The 22,296-nt window shown below is 44.6% G+C and overlaps 1 protein-coding gene across 1 annotated transcript in view; it reads left to right on the top strand.

Moving 5' to 3' along the window:
- Nucleotides 1–22,296, top strand: part of LRMDA (leucine rich melanocyte differentiation associated) — a 778,901-nt gene that overhangs the window by 45 nt on the left and 756,560 nt on the right. Inside the window, exon 2 of the mRNA XM_056848296.1 lies at nucleotides 761–861. Coding sequence (XP_056704274.1) covers nucleotides 761–861 — 101 coding nt within the window. The remainder of the gene's footprint in view (nucleotides 1–760; nucleotides 862–22,296) is intronic.

Below are 22,296 nucleotides of genomic sequence, written 5' to 3'. Positions count from 1 at the left end.
CGAAGGCAGCATATGACATCAATGTCACTTGGTTGGGCCAGGCCGTGCGTCGCCAGCCCAGATTGAGGGAGGCGGTGTTTCCTGGTTTGCAGGCCTCGTAAGAGCTCTCAAGGGGCCACATCCAGCTTGCGCGCCTTATGTTTGACACTCCTGATTTAGGGGAAATGCTATGGTTTTATTTTTCCCCCTTCTGCACACTTTTCCTCTCAAAGTTTCCAGAATCTTGGCATCAAAAGAAAATTTAAGGGGGGGGGGACATCCCAGGCACTCTCCTAAATAGGGTTGCCAGGTTCCTCTTCGCCACTGGCAGGAGGTTTTTGGAGTGGAGCCTGAGGAGGGAGAGGCTTCAATGCCATAGAGTCCAGTTGCCAAAGCGGCCATTTTCTCCAGGTGAACTTATCTCTAGTGGCTGGAGATCAGTTGTAATAGCAGGAGATCTCCAGCTAGTACCTGGAGGTTGGCAACCCTACTCCTAAAGACACTACCAGCATATTGCCCAGAGATAATTTGGTTTTTAGAAATGAGAACAGCAGTTCAATAAATATGTGACTCTTGAAATGGCAAAATTTCAAATCAAGCGAACAAAGGAAGCCATTAATTCAGGTCACTAAAGCAACAGGAGAAAACATTATGAAGGTTGCTGTTCGTTATTCAAAACTCCATGAATGTGTTAATTTGTGCAGCATTTTTGGATTGCCAAAATGTGTTAGGAGAAAAAATGCTGGCTACCTAGTTGCTAAACTGCCCTTAATTCTTACAGGTATCGTATATTGGCCAAGACTGCAGAGAGATCCCAGAATTTCTAGGAAGAAACTATGGACACATTGCAAAGAGGTTGGATCTTAGCTTCAACTTGTTAAGGTAGGCTGGAGTTTTTCTTCAACGCCGTTTTGCGCCGGGGCCGTCAAGCTATCCCTGAAGAAGGGAATCTTGCTGCATTATTTATCCTCTTTCTGATTTGCCGCAGATTAGCAGTTTCTATATTTTTGCATGAAAAACGTTGTATTGAAACAGCTATAAGTCTGCATGCAGGCAATTTCTTATGTTCAATGCTTGCTTTGGGCGTTGAAGAAGAATGAGACAGTGATTCTCCCAGTCTCAAGCATTTGTTTGCAACACAGTGCATGCCGAGGAACTTGCTTTGCTTTCGCTGGGAGGAAAGCAGAATGGAAATGTGTTTGAGTAACAGAGCAGGAATTCACAAGCACTTCAAATCGGTAAGGGGTGTTTGGTAAATCTCCTTCAGGTTGTAAATCTCCTTCAGGTTGGGACTGAGTTAAAAATCAGTCTTCAACTATTTAAGTTAAGCTTCCTTTTTCAAAACTTCTGTATGTCTTGAACAATAATGCATACCATTTAGTTGCTGTAATAATGACGACATACAGAGTTGTAACTAAACAGGACCTCTAAACAGGCTAGGTTTCGGGGAACGCTCCGTTTGTCATGCGTGGTATGTCTTCATGGTAACGTTTTCCTCCAGTGATTTACTGTTGACCATGATTTTAAGCTTTAGGATCATAAATTGAAGAAAGCATGCCATTTGGATACATAAACATAGAAAATCATTTCCTTGCTGTCAAATAGCCTACAATTGCCAAACCGTCTTAAGTAAGGCTTTTAATCTCTAGCTAATGTTCCAGACATGTTTGAAGTTTGATACGATGGTACATGTTGATGGGTGAATCTCTGTGTTGGTTTGTTTGATCGCGAAGTCAGACCTTTTCCTTACCATAAGTATAAAACAAAGCTTCAGTCTCCCTAGTGAATCCAACTGGTGTCTGATGCAGAATGGCAACCATCTTTGACCAGGTATCTTAATCTTCTGGATTCTTTGTGTTGCGTTTAGCAGGAGAATTTGACTCTGAATTTTGTGGCATGAGGCCTGTTTTCTCTGAGCTTCAGGGTAAGAGAATAGAATCTAGTAGGTGCCTAAGATCTGAGAGCTGTATCCTTCATTTATAATTCGCAGTACTTCTTTTGTCTCGACCACTGTTGTGTGAAGTCGACCATGGATCAAATTGATGTGCAGCATTTGATACACCAGGGGATGAGAACCAGTAAGAACCCCTGCAACTGTTATCAAGAACAAACATGTCCTATGGTCCTGCCAAGTTATTTAGACCTGTTTTGTGACAGAACCAGTGGGATGAAAATAACCCAGTGAAAGCTTCATTCCTGTTTATTGTGAGGACAAGCTGGGCCTCTCAATATTGTGCACACTTTGGGAGTTTGTAACATTCGGCCCCTTTCAAGGCTATGCAGAGGAACTCCAGTCTGAGCCTGTTAGTTTTAGTGGATTTCGACTCGAGTAACTCTGCATAGGATTGCACTGCTAGAGTTCACGTTTAACAGCAACAAAACTGATAAAAGGTGGGGAAAAACACATTTATGAATTGTTTCCCTTTCTTCTCCACTGCTGTTTCATGCTAGTAAAAATGGATACTAGTCATGATGCATACCTATTCTCTCCAGGATCAGAGGAGCATGCCTGTTATCTTAGGTGCTGTGGGACACAGGCAGGAGAATGCTGCTGCAGTCATCTTGTTTGGGGGCTTCCTAGAGGCCCCTGGTTGGCCACTGTGTGAACAGACTGCTGGACTTGATGGGCCTTGATTTCATCCAGCAGGGCTTTTCTTATGTTCTTACGCTGGGGTTTGTGCTTGAAGTATAAAAATTATGGTGTTTTTGCCCATTGTATATACTGTACTGGTTTCTTAATGAATCATTGGCATCTCTTCTTGTAGGTTATCCGGGGTGTCTTGGTATTTTCTTTCCTGACGTTTCACTAGCAGCTGTGGCAGGAAAGAAAATACCAAGACCATGGTCACACAGCCCGGATAACCTACAAGAACTGATGAACTCTGACCGTGAAAGCCTTCGACAATACATTACTGATTCATTACTGTTTTTTAAAAAAACTTAAACGTTAATTGTGAAGTGCTTAACTTGTAGAAGTCCCACTATACTCCAACAATTAAGTTTTGTTTACAACATGGACCCAGGACCTTGTTAAAGGTTGAGATATTAAGGACTCGATAGCATTGTAATTGTCAGACCCCTTGCTTCTTAGTTCTCAGTGTGTTAAAATGGACAAATGGTCTTTGGTATGTATGATACCCAAACGCTGGTGATGGTTGCTGACATCTGTCATCCATTTCTTTGTTCAGAAATTTGGTAGCCCCATCTTTAAATGCCATTTTCTCCACGTAAACCTTTCTTCCATACTTTGTGACGAAATACAAAGTAGTACTAGAACACGGGGTCATCTGCTGAAGCTGGCAGGTGAGAGATTCAAATCAGATAAAAAGGAAGTATTTCTTCACACAACGCATAGTTAAATTGTGGAACACCACTCCTTGTGGTGATGGCTGCCAACTTGGAAGGCTTGAAGAGGGGAGGGGACATGTTCATGGAGGAGAGGGCTACCCATGGCTACTAGTCAAAATGTCAGTCATGATGCATCCCTGTTCTCTCCAGGAGTGGAGGAGCAGGCCTATTATCTTAGGTGCTGTGGGACACAGGCAGGATGGTGCTGCTGCAGTTGTCTTGCTTGTGGGCTTCCTGGAGGCACCTGGTTGGGCACCATGTGAACAAACTGCTGGACTTGATGGGCCTTGGTCTGATCCAGCAGGGCTTTCCTTCTGTTCTTATGATCAAATCATTTATTATTACAGCCCAAGGCCAGCATAAAATGTAAAATATACATAAAATGTACATCCTATATTAAACTTATGATGCATACCTATTCTCTCCAGGATCAGAGGAACAGGCCTATTATATGAGGTGCAGTGGAACACAGGCAGGATAAATGCTGCTACAGTCGTCTTGCTTGTGGGCTTCCTGGAGGCACCTGTTTGGCCGCTGTGTGAACAGACTGCTGGACTTGATGGGCCTTGGTCTGATCCAGCAGGGCTTTTGTTATGTTCTTAAAATGAAGAGTTGTGTGAAATGGATCCAGAATTAATGTTCCCGAGGCACGATCTACTCATGTGAGGGTCCCTGCACTGCTAGCAGTCCAGCACTTTAGTATCCAGCCCGCTATATTTTATCACAGTGTTAGCAGCCATTGATATGCTGGTGTGTTTGTGTTTGTACTCTGGCTGGAATCCAGGATAAAAATGTCCCCTCTGTAGTCTGTGGCAAAACAAAACAAAACTGGGCAACAATATGGAAACCTTGTTGGAATTCCCCCAGTTGTCCTCAATGGCCGAACTCAAAGGAATACTTATGTATTGGTCCCTGGTCCCTGCAGGGGGCTGCCAGAAGGTATATGGGGTAGTCATCTGTTGGCTGCTTTTTTTGCTGGGGTAAGCTACATTTATCCTTCCTCCATAGTCGGAACATAAGGTTCATTTATGGCTGCCAGAATTTGCTGTGTCAGCAGGGTCTTCACGGGATTATGTAGACATTTCCGTGAGACCACTGTGCCACCCAAGTAATTCCACCACACTGTTTTATTACAGTTGCTGTAGGCCCGTAACTACTCACTCATCAGGTCTTACTTGGCAGCTAGCCGCTGAAGGGCATTCCATTGTGCATTGCGCATAGTAGTACATACAGTTGCGCTCCATTAGTCTCGATAGAGGCAGCAGGAATGATGAACAAAGGCCTCACTGTTCGTCTACACACTTGGGGAGTGACTCCTAGGGAGTTCTCCTGCCTGGAAATGAGTAGGAGCTGTGAACACGGACATGTTCTCGTGTAGCGCTTCCTCGTTTCAGTAGAACTTGTGCAGGAGAACTCCTAGAGCAGGGGTGTCGAACTCATTTGTTACGGGGGCCGGATATGACATAAATGTCACTTGCTCAGGCCAGGCCATGCCTTGCCAGCCCAGATCGAGAGTGGGGAGGGGGGTGGCTGCCTTGGCTGGCTCATGGGCCAGATAAAAGCCCTCAAGGGGCCAGATCTTTGTACCAGGGAAACAGTGCGGCGAACGCTTTCACGTGCAGTCAGAGAGGTGTCATGACCAAGATCCCTGAAACTGTGTGCCATAAAGGTTCAGAAACTAAGCTGTGAGCTAGGAAGTCCGTGGTTCAAATCTCCACTTAGCCTTGAATGATAGGTTAGTATTAGGGTTAGGCTACCCCTCTGTGTAATCTGTAAATTGTGGTCTTTTATGTTTTTTTTTATCATTTTATCATTTTATCATTTATCAAGCCAGCTTGTGTTCTGCAAGGTCAAAAGACGGCTAATACATGTTTTTAATAAATAATCTCAGTGTAACACTAGTCTACCACAAAGGGTTGTTCTAAGGGGAGGGGCTGTGGCTCAGTTTGTAGAGCATCTACTTGACATCCAGAAGGCCCCAGGAAGGGAAGGTGATTGTAAGTCGGTTTGAGTCTCCCTTAAGTGGTAGAAAAAGTCTACATATAAAAACCAACTCTTCATCTTCTTCTTCTTCTTCTTCGTCTTCTTCATCTTCTTCTTCATCTTCATCTTCTTCTTCTTCTTTGTATACAGTGCAGAGCTGAAGGAAATCAGATGTAGACCAGTGGTTGAAGAGTTAGTAGGTAAGGGAAGCGCTGATTAGGTGAGGCTGGGGGGCGTTGTGGAAGGGTCGCGTTGAAGAATCAAATCATGGTGAGAGGACCCCAACTCCATGCCCAGAAGAAACCCTCCAGGTTGCAGGAGAGTTATAGCCTCCATGCTTGGCTTGTGGAAATCCTGGAATAGTTTGGTTGGCCATGGTGAGAAAGCAAAAGTGTGAGCTGTAGGGACCCTTGGTCTGATTTAATGGGGATGCCATTACGGAAGAGTGGTATCACTTTACTCTGCTCTGGTTAGACCTCACCTAAAGTATTATGTTCAGTTTTGGGCACCACAATTTAAGAAAGATGTAGACAAGCTGGAATGTGTCCAGAGGAGCGCAACAAAGATGGTGAGGGGTCTGGAGACCAAGTCCTATGAGGAAAGGTTGAAGGAGCTGGGTATGTTTAGCCTGAAGAGGAGAAGACTGAGAAGGGATATTATCACCATCTTTAAGTACTTGAAGGGCTGTCACATAGAGGAGGGTGCTGAGTTGTTTTCTGTTGCCCCAGAAGGTCGGACCAGAGCCAACAGGTTAAAATTAAATCAAAAGAGTTTCCGTCTAGGCATTTGGAAGAACTTTCTAACAGTAGAGCAGTTCCTCAGTGGAACAGGCTTCCTTGGGAGGTGGTAAGGTCTCCTTCCCTGAAGGTTTTTAAGCAGAGGCTAGATGGCCATCTGTCAGCAATGCTGATTCCATGACATTAAGCAGATCATAAGAGGGAGGCCACCGTGGCAATCTTCTGGGCATGGAATAGGGGTCCATGGATGTGTGTGGTGGGGAGGTTGTTATGAATTTCCTGCATTGTGCAGGGGGTTGGACTAGATGACCCTGGTGGTCCCTTCCAACTCTATAATTCTGTGATTCTAAGAGTGGCGTAAAATATTTATGGGGCGCAGCTCCTGCCATCTTTACAAAGCAAAGTGAGGAGAGAGAAAGCTTTTAAAAAAACAACAATATTCTCATTTTATTCCTTAAGATGCGTCTTCACGAGCTTTCGTACGTAAGGCGAAAAATTCACTATTGTTAAAACTTTTCTTTCTGGGCACATTTATTAGGCACGGGGAATATTTTTGCCATAATTGGGTAAGTCTTAATAGTAGCAATTGCATATTTATCAGTGTGAGGGGCTGTTATTAATGTAGCTGTCACGCACAAACACATTTCTTCACGAAATCCATTTAGTATGTGCATTATTCGGTCTCGAGTGTCACCGGGACATCAAAGGCCCCCCTTCGGCGTAAGAGCCCCGTGCCCCGCTGCGGCTGCAGAAAGGGCTTGATCAATAAATGTAACATGTTAATGCGGAGCAAATAGAATAAAAGATTTTTCTTTTGACAAGACATGAAAAATCACCTTGTGTCAGCTGGCATGGCGATGCCATTTCGGCAAAGACACTCGCAAACTTGATCTGACAAGTGAGGAGGGAGAGATGACGGCTGGAAGGTGCTTTTGTTTCAAACTTCTTTTTTGACCTGTCAGGCTTTTGAAAGAGCCTGAATGGCCCCCTTTTTTTGTCATGTGAAAATTGTAGTCTTAGGCAGTTATGAAGCAGTTATCTCTTCTCAAATTGTGAATGCTGGGTGTTTAATTGATTCACTTAGCATTTGAAACTGTCACGCATTAATAATTGCTAAATCCTGTAGGTACTCTCTGATGTGTCATGCTTAAATGTGTAGTTATCGGAAAATTAATATCCTTAATGAACCAGCGCCTCGGAGTACCATTGCATGAAATTTCTCCTTTGCCCTTTCGGTTGCTAAAAGGTATATCGGCCGGTTTTTGAGAACGACCCCCCCCACACACATTCCCTCCCGGAGGCTGGTTGCATTCGTTTTTTGATGCCCGACAATTGCCAGATTTGCTTTGGGTACACAGTGTGCTAAATGACAAATACAGTAATTATACTGGAGTTAGTAATTAACATAATTATAGTCAATTATGACAAACACAGAGCAGAGCTAAATAAATGAGAGGGGAAAGAAATTAGCAAGCTAATTGATTTATCTTGTTCTGTTTCTTGCAACTGGCAGTTGTACCCTTTTTTTCCCTGGGAAATTGGCGTTTACAAATGGTGCAGTTTGTTTCTTTTTTTCTTTTTCTTTTTTTGCGCACTTAACTACGTGCTGGGGGGACAGGGTTGAATCTAAGCAAGGAAAGGGGGAAAACCCTTTTTTTTTTTCAAAACCTACCTTAAACTTTATTTTAGAGAAAACTGACTCGTCTAATTTGGTTCACTTGATCAGTTCCATTTAAGAAGACTGAGCAGATTTATCTTGGCTTTTCCTTACTTACAGCTTGTGTGTATATTGCTAATTTGTTGTAATTATTCAACTGTGGCCGTTTGGGGGAAGGGGGGCTGTTCACATAGGAGTTAGGTGTATTTGGGCTTCATTTTGTACACAAAGCAGAGAAGTTGAGGAAATCTTAGAATTTAGTCCAGCGTTCCAACCATTGCTGATAGAGGCTGCTCTTCTAAAGTCCGCTGCTCAAATGAAAAGCTCTTCTGAGGATTATGGGTAATATTACAGCTATGTAGCATTTATCCCCCCCATAAATTCCTCCCTCTTGAATTGTCTTTATATGATTTGCGTTATGTTTAGAGTTCCCTGCCCTGCACCAGGAAATGCTGGGAGGTTGTTGTTGTGGTGCCAGGGGAGGATGACATCACTTCTAGACTACACTGTAGGAATTCCCCCTAATCTCTATGGTAAGGATCCCCATGTTGACATGGGGAAATTTCTAAATTCCCACTAAATGCCTTTCTTCTCCCTGTTGTTGGTGTGTAATATTTCTCTCCCCTTTTTCAGAATTATTGTTTGCGTGCATGGCTTCAAACTGAATGCAGTACCAGCTCCAAGATTAACATTTTAACAACAAATTATAACCAAATTCTCTCTCCCTCTGTGTAAATCTGTACGGATGATATCATAAACATCTACATTGTTCAGCTGACCTGATTTAGGAGGTTGTAATTAAAAGTCGGGTTGCTAACCTGCAGGTGAGTCCTGGTCCTGGAGATCTCCCAGGTGGTCTCCAGACGACCGAGATCAGTTCCCCTGCGGAAAACGGCTGCTTTGGAGGGTGGACTCTGTGGCATTGTACCCTGCCCTCCAAAGTCTCCACCCCTAAATCTCCAGGAATTTCCTAACCCAAAGTTGGCAACACTAATGAGAAGTGCTGTGTGCAGTTTTCTGCACATGCCCAGGGGCTAGTCAGCTTTCCCTTCCGAAAGTCCTTTCTGCATGTCGGGGGTTGTCCAGATGAACACTTTGTGAGGGTTGCCATTTGAAGTTTAAAAAAACCAGTTACCCTGTGTGTGTGTGTGTGTGTGTGTGTGTGTTGAAGTACTTGGGCACATAAGTTTCTGAGGGTAGACCATGTTGGTCTGCAGTAGATAGGGTTGGCCAGCCACCAGGTGGTGGTTGGAGCTCTCCCACTGTTACAACTGGTCTCCATGTGACAGAGATCAGTTAGTTCACCTGGAGAAAATGGCTGCTTTGGAAGGTAGACTCTATGGCATTGTACCCCAATGAAATCCTTTGTTCCCCAAACCGCACCCACCTCAGGCTCCAGCCCCAAAATCTCCAGGGATTTCCCAACCCGGAGTTGGCAGCCCTAGCAGTAGAATCTAGCTGATATGTTTGGGTGCATAAAGTCTCTCTGGATTTCAGCTGGGAGTTATATTTACATAAATATGCTGATCCTTCACTGCTCCGGCAGCGAGGGAAGAAGAAGAGTTGGTCTTCATATGCCGACTTTCTCTACCACTTAAGGGAGGCTCAAACTGACTTACAATCACCTTCCCTCCCCCTCCCCACAACAGACACCCTGTGAGGTAGGTGGGGCTGAGAGAGCTGTAACTTGCCCAAGCCCCCCCAGCTGGCTTCGTGTGTAGGAGTGGGGAAACCAACCCAGTTCACCAGATTACCCTCTGCCGCCCATGTGGAGGAGTGGGGAATCGAACCCGGTTCTCCAGATCAGAGTCCACCGCTCCAAACCACCGCTCTTAACCACTACCCATGCTGGCCAGAGACTTAGCAGAGCATTGGACAAATCTGCAATTAAATAAACTGTGACGAGGGGTGGTCCTGTCTCCCCTACCCACCCTCTAAAAATAATTTTCTCAGAATATTGGCAAATGGTAGGCGGTTGGCTGGAAGAAGTCCGGAAGCTGCTGTTACCACTTGAAGCTCTTCTCTTTCATTCTGTTTTCGAACCTCTCTCCTCATTGCTGTGGGTACCTCTGAAGCAACTCGGAAATGAGCAGCGAGTAAGATTATCATGGCCGATTCAGCTGCACAGTTCCCTCTGTGTGCTATTTTTTGTTTTGTGCTATTTTGTGTGCTATTTTGCACTAGCCGTGCTTGTGTGAGTCTGGCTCCAAAGGGCTGCCCTTTGCAAGTTGGTGCCAAATACTGTCACAAGGCAAAACTCCTCCCCCTAGCAGAAAAATTGGGGACACTTGATTATCATGACAGCATCAAAGACCGGTGCATTTTTTCCCCCTAGACTGAGGAGCCAGCGTGTCAGATTAGACACGCATATATAGCAATTATGCTGTCATCCAGGTCATAGTTAATGCAGATTTGTAACTCCAAGTTTCCCTCTCTTTTCAGAGAGGAGAGACTGACAACCAGGAGAGGTTTGTGCTTGAATTTTTGTGGTTTGTTTCCATTACGTGGTCAGTCAGTGGCTGAGCAGTAGTTTGGGGTTTTGGCTGTTCTTATTTCAATTTGATTTTGGCAATGCTGAGAAAGCCGCTCTGGTTTTGCCGTAGTCTCTGCCGATGTTATGAACCCTTCTTGTGAATGTGGGGTGTGTGCGTGTTGGCTTCTCTGGATGCCCTTCTCAACTCGTCACCCAAAGAAATGTCAGGAAAGCCATATTTGGGAAATAAGTCTCAAGGTAAGTTAAAGACGGACAAAGTTGCTCAGGCATCAGCTTCTGAGACTCAGGGCTGGCCAGCATCCAGGAGAGTGAACTTGGCCTAGAACACGCTCATAGCACAATACATTAACTAGTTGTTGTACCTTTGCCTTAAGGTTGCCCACCTCTAGGTACCAGCTGGAGATCTCCTGCTATTACAACTGATCTCCAGCCGATAGAGATCAGTTCCCCTGGAGAAAATGGCCGCTTTGGCCATTGGACTCTTTGGCATTTTTTTTTTTTTTTGTAAAAGGGTACAGAAAAAGAAAAGGGAGGAATAGGGAACAGGGGTAAAGCATATTTCATTGTCTGGGCCCCCAACTGTATCAAAACTTAAAAGAAAAAAACTAATATGAAACTTCTAACTTTCATCTAAAACAGTAACACTTAAAACTCACTAAAACGTAATACAACGTGATTAAATCTAGAAAGAAACTGATACCCTAACTTCTATTGTTTAAGCTAAACATTTAAAACATCCTGAATCTCACTAAATATGTTCTTATAAGTCATTGGTATCTTAATGCATAGAATAATTCATTTGTCAAGTGAATAATAATAATTAAAAAGATTGCCAATTCATCTATTATTTTCTTGTTAATCAAGTGGGTTAGCCTAGCCATCAGTGCAAAATCCGAAAGTTTAATATTTCACTCTGTGATGTCGGGTATTATGCTGTACTTCCAATACCTAGCATTGGACTCTACGGCATTGAAGTCCCTCCCCTTCCCAAACCCCGCTGTCCTCAGGCTTTGTGCCAAAAACCTCCTGCCGGTGGCAAAGAGGGACCCGGGAACCCTACTTTGCCTGCTTTACAAGCATTCTTTACAACAGCCCTCCCACCTTCTGACTGGGATTGAAAGACTCGGAGATCTCCATTCCAACTTGTATCTGGCGAAGGGAGCTCTGACTCTCGAAAGCTCATGCCATGTTGGTCTCCCAGGTGTTGCTGAACTTGAGTCTAACTGGTCTCCTCTGAGAGCCAGCATGGTGTAGTGGTTAAGAGCGGTGGACTCTGATTTGGAGAACTGGATTTGACTCCCCACTCCTCCACATGATCGGCGGAGACTAATCTGGTCAACTGGGTGTGATTCCCCACTCCTCCACCTGAAGCCAGCTGGGTGACCTTGGGCTAGTCACAGCTCTCTGAGAAATTATTTTAGAGGGTGGGTAGGGTGACAGGACGACCCCTCGTCAGAGTTTATTTAATTGCAGATTTGTCCAATGCTCTGCTAAGTCTCTGGGCAGCATGATGGAGTGGTTAAGAGTGGTGGTTTGGAGCGGTGGACTCTGATCTGGAGAACCGGGTTCGATTCCCCACCCCTCCACATGAAGCCAGCTGGGTGACCTTGGGCTAGTCACAGCTGTCTCAGCCCCACCTACCTCACAGGGTGTCTGTTGTGGGGAGGGGAAGGGAAGGCGATTGTAAGCTGGTTTGATTCTTCCTCAAGTGGTAGAGAAAGTCGGCATATAAAAACCTCCTCTTCCTCCTCCTCTTCCTCCTCCCCACTTCCAAATGGGCGCTGCTGCTGTTCCTCTTTTCCACAACACTGCGGTTCTTCCCCTTTCAATCCTCTTCGCGGAAAGCGAAAGAGTTAAGCCAAGCAGCCGGCAACCACTTTCGGCTTTTTTTTTATATTTTGCAGATACAACCTTTTAAGCTTACCTACATTTTACCTGCAACTGGCAAATCGTTTTGCATTTTAATGACAAATCAAGTACGCTAACTTGCATTTGAAACGAAAGTGCCTTAAATGTCTCTGGCTGTCAGAATGAGATGTTAGGAGCTTGATGAGAAGAGAACAAAGAAGACAAAGTATGGAGCCGAGATACAGTGGAAAATGAAATAAAACCATGTATGGCCTGTCAGGGGTGTCAGTTGATATTCCTATCTAAAGCACATTATAGTATTACTTTGCAGCTCATAGCATACTCATCTGTCTTTTTTAATTCATCACTTTCGAGCCTAGATCTTTTAAGTCCCATGTGTCAACAATGGGAGAAATCTGTTAATTGACAAATGAGTGTCAGAAATGTGAATTGGTGCCTTTACATCAGAGGCAGGTAGTCTCTCTTATTTTTTCCCCCTGTCGGCTCTATTATTGGCATAAGCCAGCGGAAGACATCTGTCTTTGCCAGAATGAAAGATGACAGGCAGAGAAAGACTGTCATTGTTTTAGAGCATGCTCATTCTGCTGAGATACTGTAGCGAGATAAAATGTCAGTTTAAAAGAATATGAAAAACTATCTTGAGGAAGTCCTTAAATTACTAGGGGAAAGGGGGTCTGGGAATTGGTGCCAGAATTGAAATTTGAATGTTTCAGTTTGCATCCATCACATCTATTTAAAAAAAAAATATATATTTTTTTTCCTGAGTAACTGGATCAGTTTATAAGGCGTTTAGGAAAATGTTATGTCGCGTTGGCGTAATTAGCTTTATAAGATGGAACCGTGGGGGCTGGGGGGGGTAGGATATACCTTTGCAGAATAGGATTTGTATTTATTACTAGCTCATTTATTATCAGGCAGGTACCGAATCATCCCAACGCAAACCTGCTCTGCAGCGTGTTTCTCTTCTGTTGATTTGCATCTGCTTTTTGAAATATTGAGATTGCTCCTTCACCAATTTCTTGTCCTTATTATATTTTAGCATTAGATTTATGAATAATATAATGAAATAAAAAAATAAAACAAAAACACAATCTGAACCAATTGCAGGTTGATAAGACAATTAATGTGGGGGAAGCAATAAATTAGATTTCCTGTAGAGATGGCTATAAAAATATGTAAAGTTAGCTGGTATTGCTGAATTTTTTTTTATAGGAATGAAGGGAAACGTGGTCCTGAAAAAGAAACGGACGGTTGACTCAGGAAGCAGATAGGGAGAAGGAACACTTGAAGGCAGATGGGACTAAGATTTGTGTCTCTTGGTTAAAGGAGAAGTAATGTGTTATTGATTCATACAGTTGGTTTTAAATAACTATTATTTGGAGTGAACTTATTTGTAGGAATTTGTACAGTTGTAGGAGGCAATCAGGGCTGATACTACCGAACAAACTGGATCTCCGCCACCCCACAAATGGTTTTTGGCTGAGAATTCTCTCTTCAAGGATCGCTGTTGTCTATTTGTACTTAGAAAAAAAATGTGTGTTACTTTGGGAGCCTAATTCTTGCTGAAAAACAGGATAAAAAAATATCAAATGAATAGCAGAGTCGCCCCGCCATAGGCCGAGCAGCGAGAGTTGGCTTGCGTGGTTCCAAAGTCATAAACCATCGACTTGAATGGCAGTTTTAAAAATATGATTTGCAAATAAATACACGTCTTCCAAAGAAATAAAACGCAGTTCCTGTCATTTTTTTATTTATTTTTTTACTATGTAAGAAAGAAAGCCCTTGTTGGAGGGCATTTATGTAATAACAGAGTTTTAAATTGTGGTTCATTCCATTTGGTTGAGTTTTTGTTATGAAACAGGGATTTCGTTTCCAGCAAACAGTGAAACTAGAAAAGTCCGGGGGGTGGCAGGGAGGAAGTTTCGGGCAGCTTCAGATGTGGTAAGTTTCCTGAGCAAGAGTCGTTTGGTGAAAAGGGAAAAGCTCAAACCACATCTGGACTGTTAAGGCTGAACACAAATGAATCTCTTTCTACTTGGTGTAGTGCCGGAGTTTGTGTGGAGTTTCTGGCTTGTAAATCAGACTGGTGCTTATGTGTAGCGCTGCACTTTTCACCTGTGGATCTTTCCTGACGCTGCCCAGCTGAAAGCGACTATTAATTAACCTAACCTTTAATGCTGTTTGCTTGTGAGCAAGCCGATCCTCGCTCAGGTTTGCTTTCATAATCTTAAGGGGAAAAAAATTCTAGGCAATTTTTATAAGGGTTAGAAAAAAATTGGGTTCCCCTCCCCCATCAACTTGTTGGGTGTTCTAGAAAATGTTAACAGGACACATGGGCAAGAGAAATGAGCTGGAAAGGTTTAGACTGTACCCTGCTGTAGGTTCAGTAGGCCAAGGGGATAGGGTTGCCAACCTCTAGGTACTAGCTGGAGATCTCCCGCTATTACAACTGATCTCCAGCCAATAGGGGTAGGTGGGGCTGAGAGAGCTCTAAGAGAGCTGTGACTAGCCCATGGTCATCCAACAAGCTTTATGTGTAGGAGTGAGGAAACCAACCCAGTTCACCAGATTAGAGTCCACTGCTCTTAACCACGACACCACGCTGATACCTGAATTCCAGATCTTTAGAAGAAGAAGAAGAGTTGGTTTTTATATGCCGACTTTCTCTACCACTTAAGGCAGATTCAAACCAGCTTACAATCGCCTTCCCTTCCCCTCCCCACAACAGACACCCTGTCAGGTAGGTGGGGCTGAGAGAGTGTGACTAGCCCAAGGTCACCCAGCTGCCATTGTGTGTAGGAGTGGGGAAACCAGTCCACCAGATTAGTGTCCGCCACTCATGTGGAGGAGTGGGGAATCAAACCCGTTTCTCCAAGTCAGAGCCCACCGCTCCAAACCACTTCTCTTAACCACTACACCCCGCTGGCTCTACCGACATAGACGACCAGGTCCCTGAGTGGAATGACAGCCCTGGGAGTAGCAGAAGTGTTCTGCAACTGGAATGACAAGTCCCTTCGTTTTAGTACATCCTGCAGCAAATACCCAGTGGGCCGCAAGAAAGAAAGAATGGACCCAAGAAAAGACCTTCGTTATGCCTCTGCATAGCAACCCTGGACTTCCTTGGTGGTCTCCCATCCAAGTACTAACCAGGGCTGACCCTGCTTAGCTTCCGAGATCCAATGAGATCAGGCCAGCCTGGCCCATCCAGGTGAAGCTTGGAAAAGAGCTTTAAAGGAAAAGAGGTTGTGCTAGATGAGGGAGGGTCTAGGAAACCAGGGTAGAGATTTCAGGAGGGGGTATCACGTGGTCTGACCACTAATGTCATGCCACTAAGGGGTTTGAGGGGCCGTGGCTCAGTGGTAGAGCATCTGCTTGGCATGCAGAAGGTCCCAGGTTCAGTCTCCGGTATCTCCAGTTAAAGGAACCAGGCAAGTAGGTGATGTGAAAGACCCTTTTCTGCCTGAGACCCTGGAGAGCCGCTGACGGTCTGAGTAGACTATACTGACTTTGATGGACCAAGGGTCTAATTCAGTAGAAGGCAGCTTCATTTGTTATTTGTTCATGAGGAGACTTGCCCTGAACTTGGAGGCTAGGGGAGTCAGTTAAATTTGGGCAGTGGCCATGGCTCAGTAGTAGAGCATCTGCTTGGCATGCAGAAGGTCCCAGGTTCAATCCCTGGCATCTCCAGTTAAAGGGACTAGGCAAGTAGGTGACATGAAAGACCTCTGCCTGAGAGCCGCTGCCGGTCTGAGTAGACAATACTGACTTTGACAGACCAAGGGTCTGATTCAGTAGAAGGCAGCTTCATGTGTTCATGTGTACCCCAAGGGAGCTGGCCATGTACTATGGAAGCTTTTAGAAGGCATTCCCTGTGTCCATGGACGTTCATGTGTAGACTCCCTTGGTGCCGTCTGCCAGCCGTCGTAAAGAAATGCGAAGGGTAGACAAATTTATTGGGTACTACTTAGAAACATGGTGGTGGTAATGGCTGAAGCTCTGATTCCAATTATCACCCACTAAATCTCGGCTTAAAGTAATGTATTTGTGGGCATCCTGAATGGGTTTGACATCATGTTTCAAAAATTCGAGCCTGCGCTGTGTTTGCATACTGCCGCATTGGATTCTTGATCCCTCTTCATCTGGCGCATAGCAGGGCATTCCCGCACGAGTAGTAAAAACTTCAGCTTTCTCTCAGTTTATATATTTTACATAATGGTCTCCCTATTGAAAATCCTGTGTTTCACGTTGGCATGAAATCTACTTATGGGGAAAAAAAAGCTGCCTCCAGATGAGAAGGAACATGCACACGAGCGTGCACATACACAAGATTTCTTGCTAGTGTGAAAGGAGCATGGAATTCTACGACAAGGGGACTTGTCGTACACATGCCGTTGTCCTTCTGCATTTTGTACAGTTGACAGATTGTTCAACGAGGAACGTTTTGAGTCTTCAGAACTTGAAGTGAGATCAGGCTTATGTTCAGACAGGCTCTGAGTTAAGAGGTGGAGGAAAGGGGTATTCATAGCTATTAGTTGGAATGGATGCTGGTCATGCTGTGCATACCTGTTCTCTCTAGTATCAGAGGAGCATGCCTATTATTTTGGGTGCGGTGGAACACAGGCAGGATGGTGCTGCTGCAGTCGCCTTGTTTGTGGCTTCCTAGAGGCACCTGGTTGGGCCTCTGTGTGAGCAGACTGCTGGACTTGATGGGCCTTGGTCTGATCCAGCAGGGCCTTTCTTAAGTTCTTATGTTCTAGATGTGATTGCGGCGCGAAGCATTTGAAATTGTCCAGAGCTGGGAGCTTTATGGAACAAAGTGTCTAGCACACCTTTTTAAAATAAAACAAAGCATTTTATTTATTTTATAATAGGGATACAGAAAGAAAAAGGGGTAGGTCAAAATAAAGGGGGTATCCATCATGATAAAACAGGAAAAACAACGTAAACATATCTTCTTGAGAGATTGATCAAGCAGTCTACATTGTAACTTTTGTTTTTAACTATTATATTATCCAGGCAAGAGTGTTAATGCATCCAGGAAGTAGACATTATAACTAACCATACCGTTTTCTACTCTATACTGAAAAGCAACTTTGTGATTACTAAATAATGTTTAATTTTACTATTATTCCGATTAACCTTCAACCTCAACGTATCTATAAAATGGCTTCCATTTATCGTTAAATTGATCGTGTGTCACATCACCAGTTGTGTTCATCATATGGATCATTTTGGCCATGATGGCATACTCCATTAGTTTGTCCTTCCATTCCTTCACATGTGGGAGGGATGATGGTTTCCATCTTATTGCAAGGATGCCTCTAGCCGCAGTAGTAGTGTATATAAACAGATCTTTGAGCTGTGGGGACAGTTCCATCGGCGTTACACCTAATAGCAAGTTCTTGGGATCCAGGGTGAATTTGTGTTGGAACATTTTCTGTAGTTCCTTGAGAATCGCTTTCCAATTGTCTAGTACATCTTTATCACGATTAAAAAAATCTCTGTTCTGAGGTCTTAGATCCAGAGAAATGGGAAGATGCTTCTCTGTGTGCACTGGGACATTTTAGAATCTCCCTCACCCCTGCACTGGAATCTTTGAGTTGCAATTGATGCAGGGTGAGGCGTTGCAGCCAGAACCAAAGAGTCTACAAAGTTGAAAATATATTCAAAAGCACCTCAAATATGAACAAATACATAAGGCTCTTTGGATGGTGGACAAATGTACATATTCCCATCAATTTGTGTGTGTTTTTTAAAAAAAACTGGGTGTGTGTGTTAAGTGCTGTCAAGTCGCTTCCGACTCATAGTGACCCTATGAATCAATATCTTCCAAAATGTCCTATCTTTGACAGCCTTGCTCAGATCTTGCAAACTGAGGGCCGTAGCTTCCTTTATTGAGTCAATTCAGCTCTTGTTGGGTCTTCCTCTTTTCCTGCTGCCCTCAACATTTCCTAGCATGATTTTCTTTTCTAGTGACTCTTGTCTTCTCATAATGTGACCAAAATATGACAGCCTCAGTTTAGTCATTTTGGCTTCCAGCGTCAGTTCAGGCTTGATTTGATCTATACACCTGCTGATTTTTTTGTTTTGTTTTTGGCAGTCCACAGTATCCATAACACTCCCCTCCAACACCACATTTCAAAAGAATCTACTTTCTTCCTGTCAGCTTTCTTCAATGTCCAGCTCTCACACCCATACATAGTAATAGGGAATACGATGGCATGAATTAACCTGATCTTGGTGGCCAGTGACACATCCTTACACTCCAGAATCTTTTCTAGCTCCTTCATGGCTGCCCTTCCCAGTCTCTACATTTTTTTTTTTTTACATCATGGTGATCTGGTCTACTAGAGGCATTTCCCTAATACCTAAATCTTCTTTAGACTGTGTTTTCTTTCCTCATTAAGCGCTTAACTGGGAAATAAGGGTCAGCTATTGGTATGAGCTATGTTGTAGCGACAATCATGTGAAAGCCAATATTGCTATAGTTTATGGATCATGATGCAACATCTTTTTTCCCCCTGTCAAGTCGCAGCTGACTTATGGCGACCCCATGGGGATTTCAAGGCAAGAGACCAACAGAGGTGGTTTGCCATTGCCTGCTTCTGTGTAGAGACCCTGGACTTCCTTGGAGGTCTCCCATCCAGGTACTAACCAGGGCCAACCCTGCTTAGCTTGCAGGGGAGGAACGGGATATAAATCAAATAAATAAACACTACATGTCACTCATAATTCTTGTGGTTTTTCGTTTTTGAGATAGGATGGATCTTGCTGCTAATAAGAGAACTATGGTAATAGTTGTAAACATTTTAAAAATATATTTGCTTTTATATTTTGATTTGCATTTATTTTTGTTGGTTTTTTCCTGCGTTATGTTTTGTTCTTATGTTGTTATATGTAGAATTGTCCCGACACGGGCCTCTCCACCGGCCGCCCGGGACTCCCTGCCAACCCTCTTACCTTGGGAAAGGGGACGGTGCAGGCTGAGGGGAGTGGGGGGAAGCTCGAAAGCGGTGAAACGGCGACCAACGGATGCTCTCTCTCTCCAGGCCCCGACCCCGACAAGGAGGGAACCGGCAAAACCAGAACTGTGGCCGCAGCTGCGCAGGGATAGCCCGGCCCAGCTGTAGCCAGGAAACAGAGCGTGGAGGCGCCCCACCCCGCCCAACAGCTGATAGTCGGGAGAGCGTGGGTGGGACGGAAGAGAGCGAGGAGACCCGATAAAGGGGGGTTGCTGGGAACACAACCCGTCGGCCCTTAGATGGACTTCCCAGGGGGTGGTCCCGGGATGGGAAGTGGGAGGGGCCTCTCTGGCCTGAAGAGGATATAAAGCCAGAGAGGAGGCTCAGCCGGGGAGGAAGAAACAGCTGGTTGGTCTGTGTGGAGCTGAACAGACAACCTGGCTGCGTCCGAGGGGGGAGAAGGCTCAAACTCCCCCTTGGACTGGTCTGAGGCTGAGGAGACTCCCCACGGCACAGACCTTCCTCAGGCCAGAGACCCCTCAGGGCGGGAGGGGTCCTGACAATAATACCTTTTAATTTCAAATATTATTTGCACAGAGTCAATTGGTGGAGAGCCAGTGTGGTGTAGTGGTTAAGAGCAGTGGTTTGGAGCGGTGGACTCTGATCTGGAGAACCAGGTTTGATTCCCCTACTCTTCCATGTGAGTGGCGGAGGCTAATCTGATGAACTGGATTTGTTTTCCCACTCCTACACTACTTCTTCTTCTCCTTCTCCTCCTCCTCCAAATTGCAGCTAATCAAAACCAATGACAGATTCCAATAATTCTTGCTGCCAGAAATGAGCCCTTCACAAACATACGCCGGGGAGACAGTCTCTTTGCAGAGTTGGGAACAGTAAACTCAAGTGGCCACCTTGCACACAGCCTCAGGAAGTAGGGTTGCCAATTTCCAGGTACTAGCTGGGGATCTCCCACTGTTACAACCGGTCTCCCAATGATAGGGATCAGTTCCCCTGGAGAAAAAGGCCGCTTTGGCCATTAGACTCTATGGCATTGAAGTCCCTCCTTTCTCCAAACCCTGCCCTCCTCAGACTCCTCCCCCAAAATCTCCAGATAATTTCACACCTGGTGCTGGCAAACCCTATGCAAAATGTCTGCCACAGGAGGTAGAGCCAGTCACAACATGGCTGCGGCAGCCACGGCAATATTTTTAAAAGTCCACCACTCTCAACCACCACACCACACTGGCTCGCATAAATTACACAATAAGCATTTAAAACACAAATGTTATAGCTAAACAAAGCAAAATTAGCAATAGTTTACGGTTCCTGGACATTTTACTGGACATTATAGTAATAATGTCCAGTATATAACAGCAGGGCCGGTGTCAGTCATTTTTGCACCGTAGGCAAGGCTAAGTACTTGTGCCCCCCCAATTACTAACCAATTTTCAAAAACAGATGTCATGTAGAAAAATGTCTTGTAGAAAAATAAAAGCACAAAACTTTTTATAAGACATTATAATTAATTATATTCCATAGCACTTATTGTGGTACCTATCTTTTAAAAAAAATTGTCAGTTGCATTTTTTTTCAAGAAACTCATCTGTTTAAAACTGTGCCTTTCGGGCCAGTTCTGTGCCCCTCAGAGGTCTGCGCCCGAGGCGACCACCTAGTTCGCCTAATGGTAGCACCAGCCCTGTATAACAGTGAACTATTCCTTGACCAGACTTGCATCAGTGGACTGAATCTTTATAACCTGGGCCACAAACGTTTCCAGTTGTCGTGTTGTCCATTTACCTCTATCTGCAAGTAATATCACCAGTTTATTCTGGTCTGACCTCCCTGAGCATCGTGATAAAATATTCCCAAGATATCTTCCACAGTCTTCTGAAAATTTTGGGGCACCAAAGAATCACATGAGCCAAATCCTCAATGGACGTATGGTCACAAGAACAGACTCGCTCATTGTGCGCATAAGGGCTTTCATTACATCAACCTCTTACCATTGCCAATTGTAAATTATCCAGACGCGCCTTAGTAAAGGCCTTGCTATACTGAAAATTTGTTAAATCAGTAAAATAGGGTTAAACAGAGGGGGTTAAACAGTACCTTGCAGTCCAATATCCGCTTGGACGCTTATATCCAACAGTCTTAGTTTTATTGAATGTTTATGTAAGAACATAAGAAAGGCCATGCTAGATCAGACCCAGGCCCATCAAGTCCAGCAGTCTGTTCACACAGTGGCCAACCAGGGGCCTCTAGGAAGCCCACAAGCAAGACGGCTGCAGCAGCATTTATCCTGCCTGTCTTCCACAGCACCTAATATAATAGGCCTGCTCCTCTGGTACTGGAGAGAAGAGGTGCGCATCATGACTAGTATCCATTTTGACTAGTAGCCATGGATAGCCCTCTCCTCCATGAACATGTCCACTCCCCTCTTAAAGCCTTCCAAGTTGGCAGCCATCACCGCATCCTGGGGCAGGGAGTTCCACAATTGAACTATGCGTTGTATGAAAAACGTTTAGCTGCAAAGAAACCAAGCCTCCTTAGATATTCCTCTGCGGATCCAAGTTTGGCCTCTACATTAGGGTTGCCAAGTGCCCGGTGGTGGCGGGCAAAATCCCGCCAATGCATGCACGCATGCCCGCTCGCCACACCCACGTCACTTCCGGGTTTACCTGGAAGCAACGCAGACGCTCTAGCAACCTCTGCCGAACTATGAAAACCAGGCAGGCACTCATCACGCACCCCAGCCGGGCACTGAAAAGCTCCTGCCGGTGTAGGTTAGGGACCTGGCAACCCTACTCTACATTCAGCATATTACTCCTCCATGATTTAGTTTTCATCTCATTTATAAGCCAAAGTTAAGAATCCCAGAGGTGTACAAAAAAGAATTTTCACCAAAAATTAATAGCACATTTATGGACTAGTGTGAATAACGGGCGCTTCCGCACATGCCAAATAATGCACTTTCAATCCACTTTCCATGCACTTTGCCGCTAGACTTTACTGGGTGAAGCAGCAAAATCCACTTGCCGACGATCGTTACAGTGGATTGAAAGTGGATTGAGAGTGCATTATTCAGCATGTGCGAAAGGGCCCAGTATTGGGAGGTTAAAGCACCACCTCCCCCCCCCCCACTTTCTAAAAACCCTTGGCAGGCTTTAGGAAAAGTGACCATGGACATAACGCTGGGGGGGCCCTGTCCTAGTCGTAACCACTGTATCACATTGCTTGTAGTGCATTCGGCTAATTTAAAATGTTCTT

The sequence above is a fragment of the Euleptes europaea genome, chromosome 4 (assembly GCF_029931775.1).
Source record: "Euleptes europaea isolate rEulEur1 chromosome 4, rEulEur1.hap1, whole genome shotgun sequence".
Classification (NCBI taxonomy): Eukaryota; Metazoa; Chordata; class Lepidosauria; order Squamata; family Sphaerodactylidae; genus Euleptes; species Euleptes europaea.
This window is presented reverse-complemented; position numbering and strand designations above follow the sequence as displayed.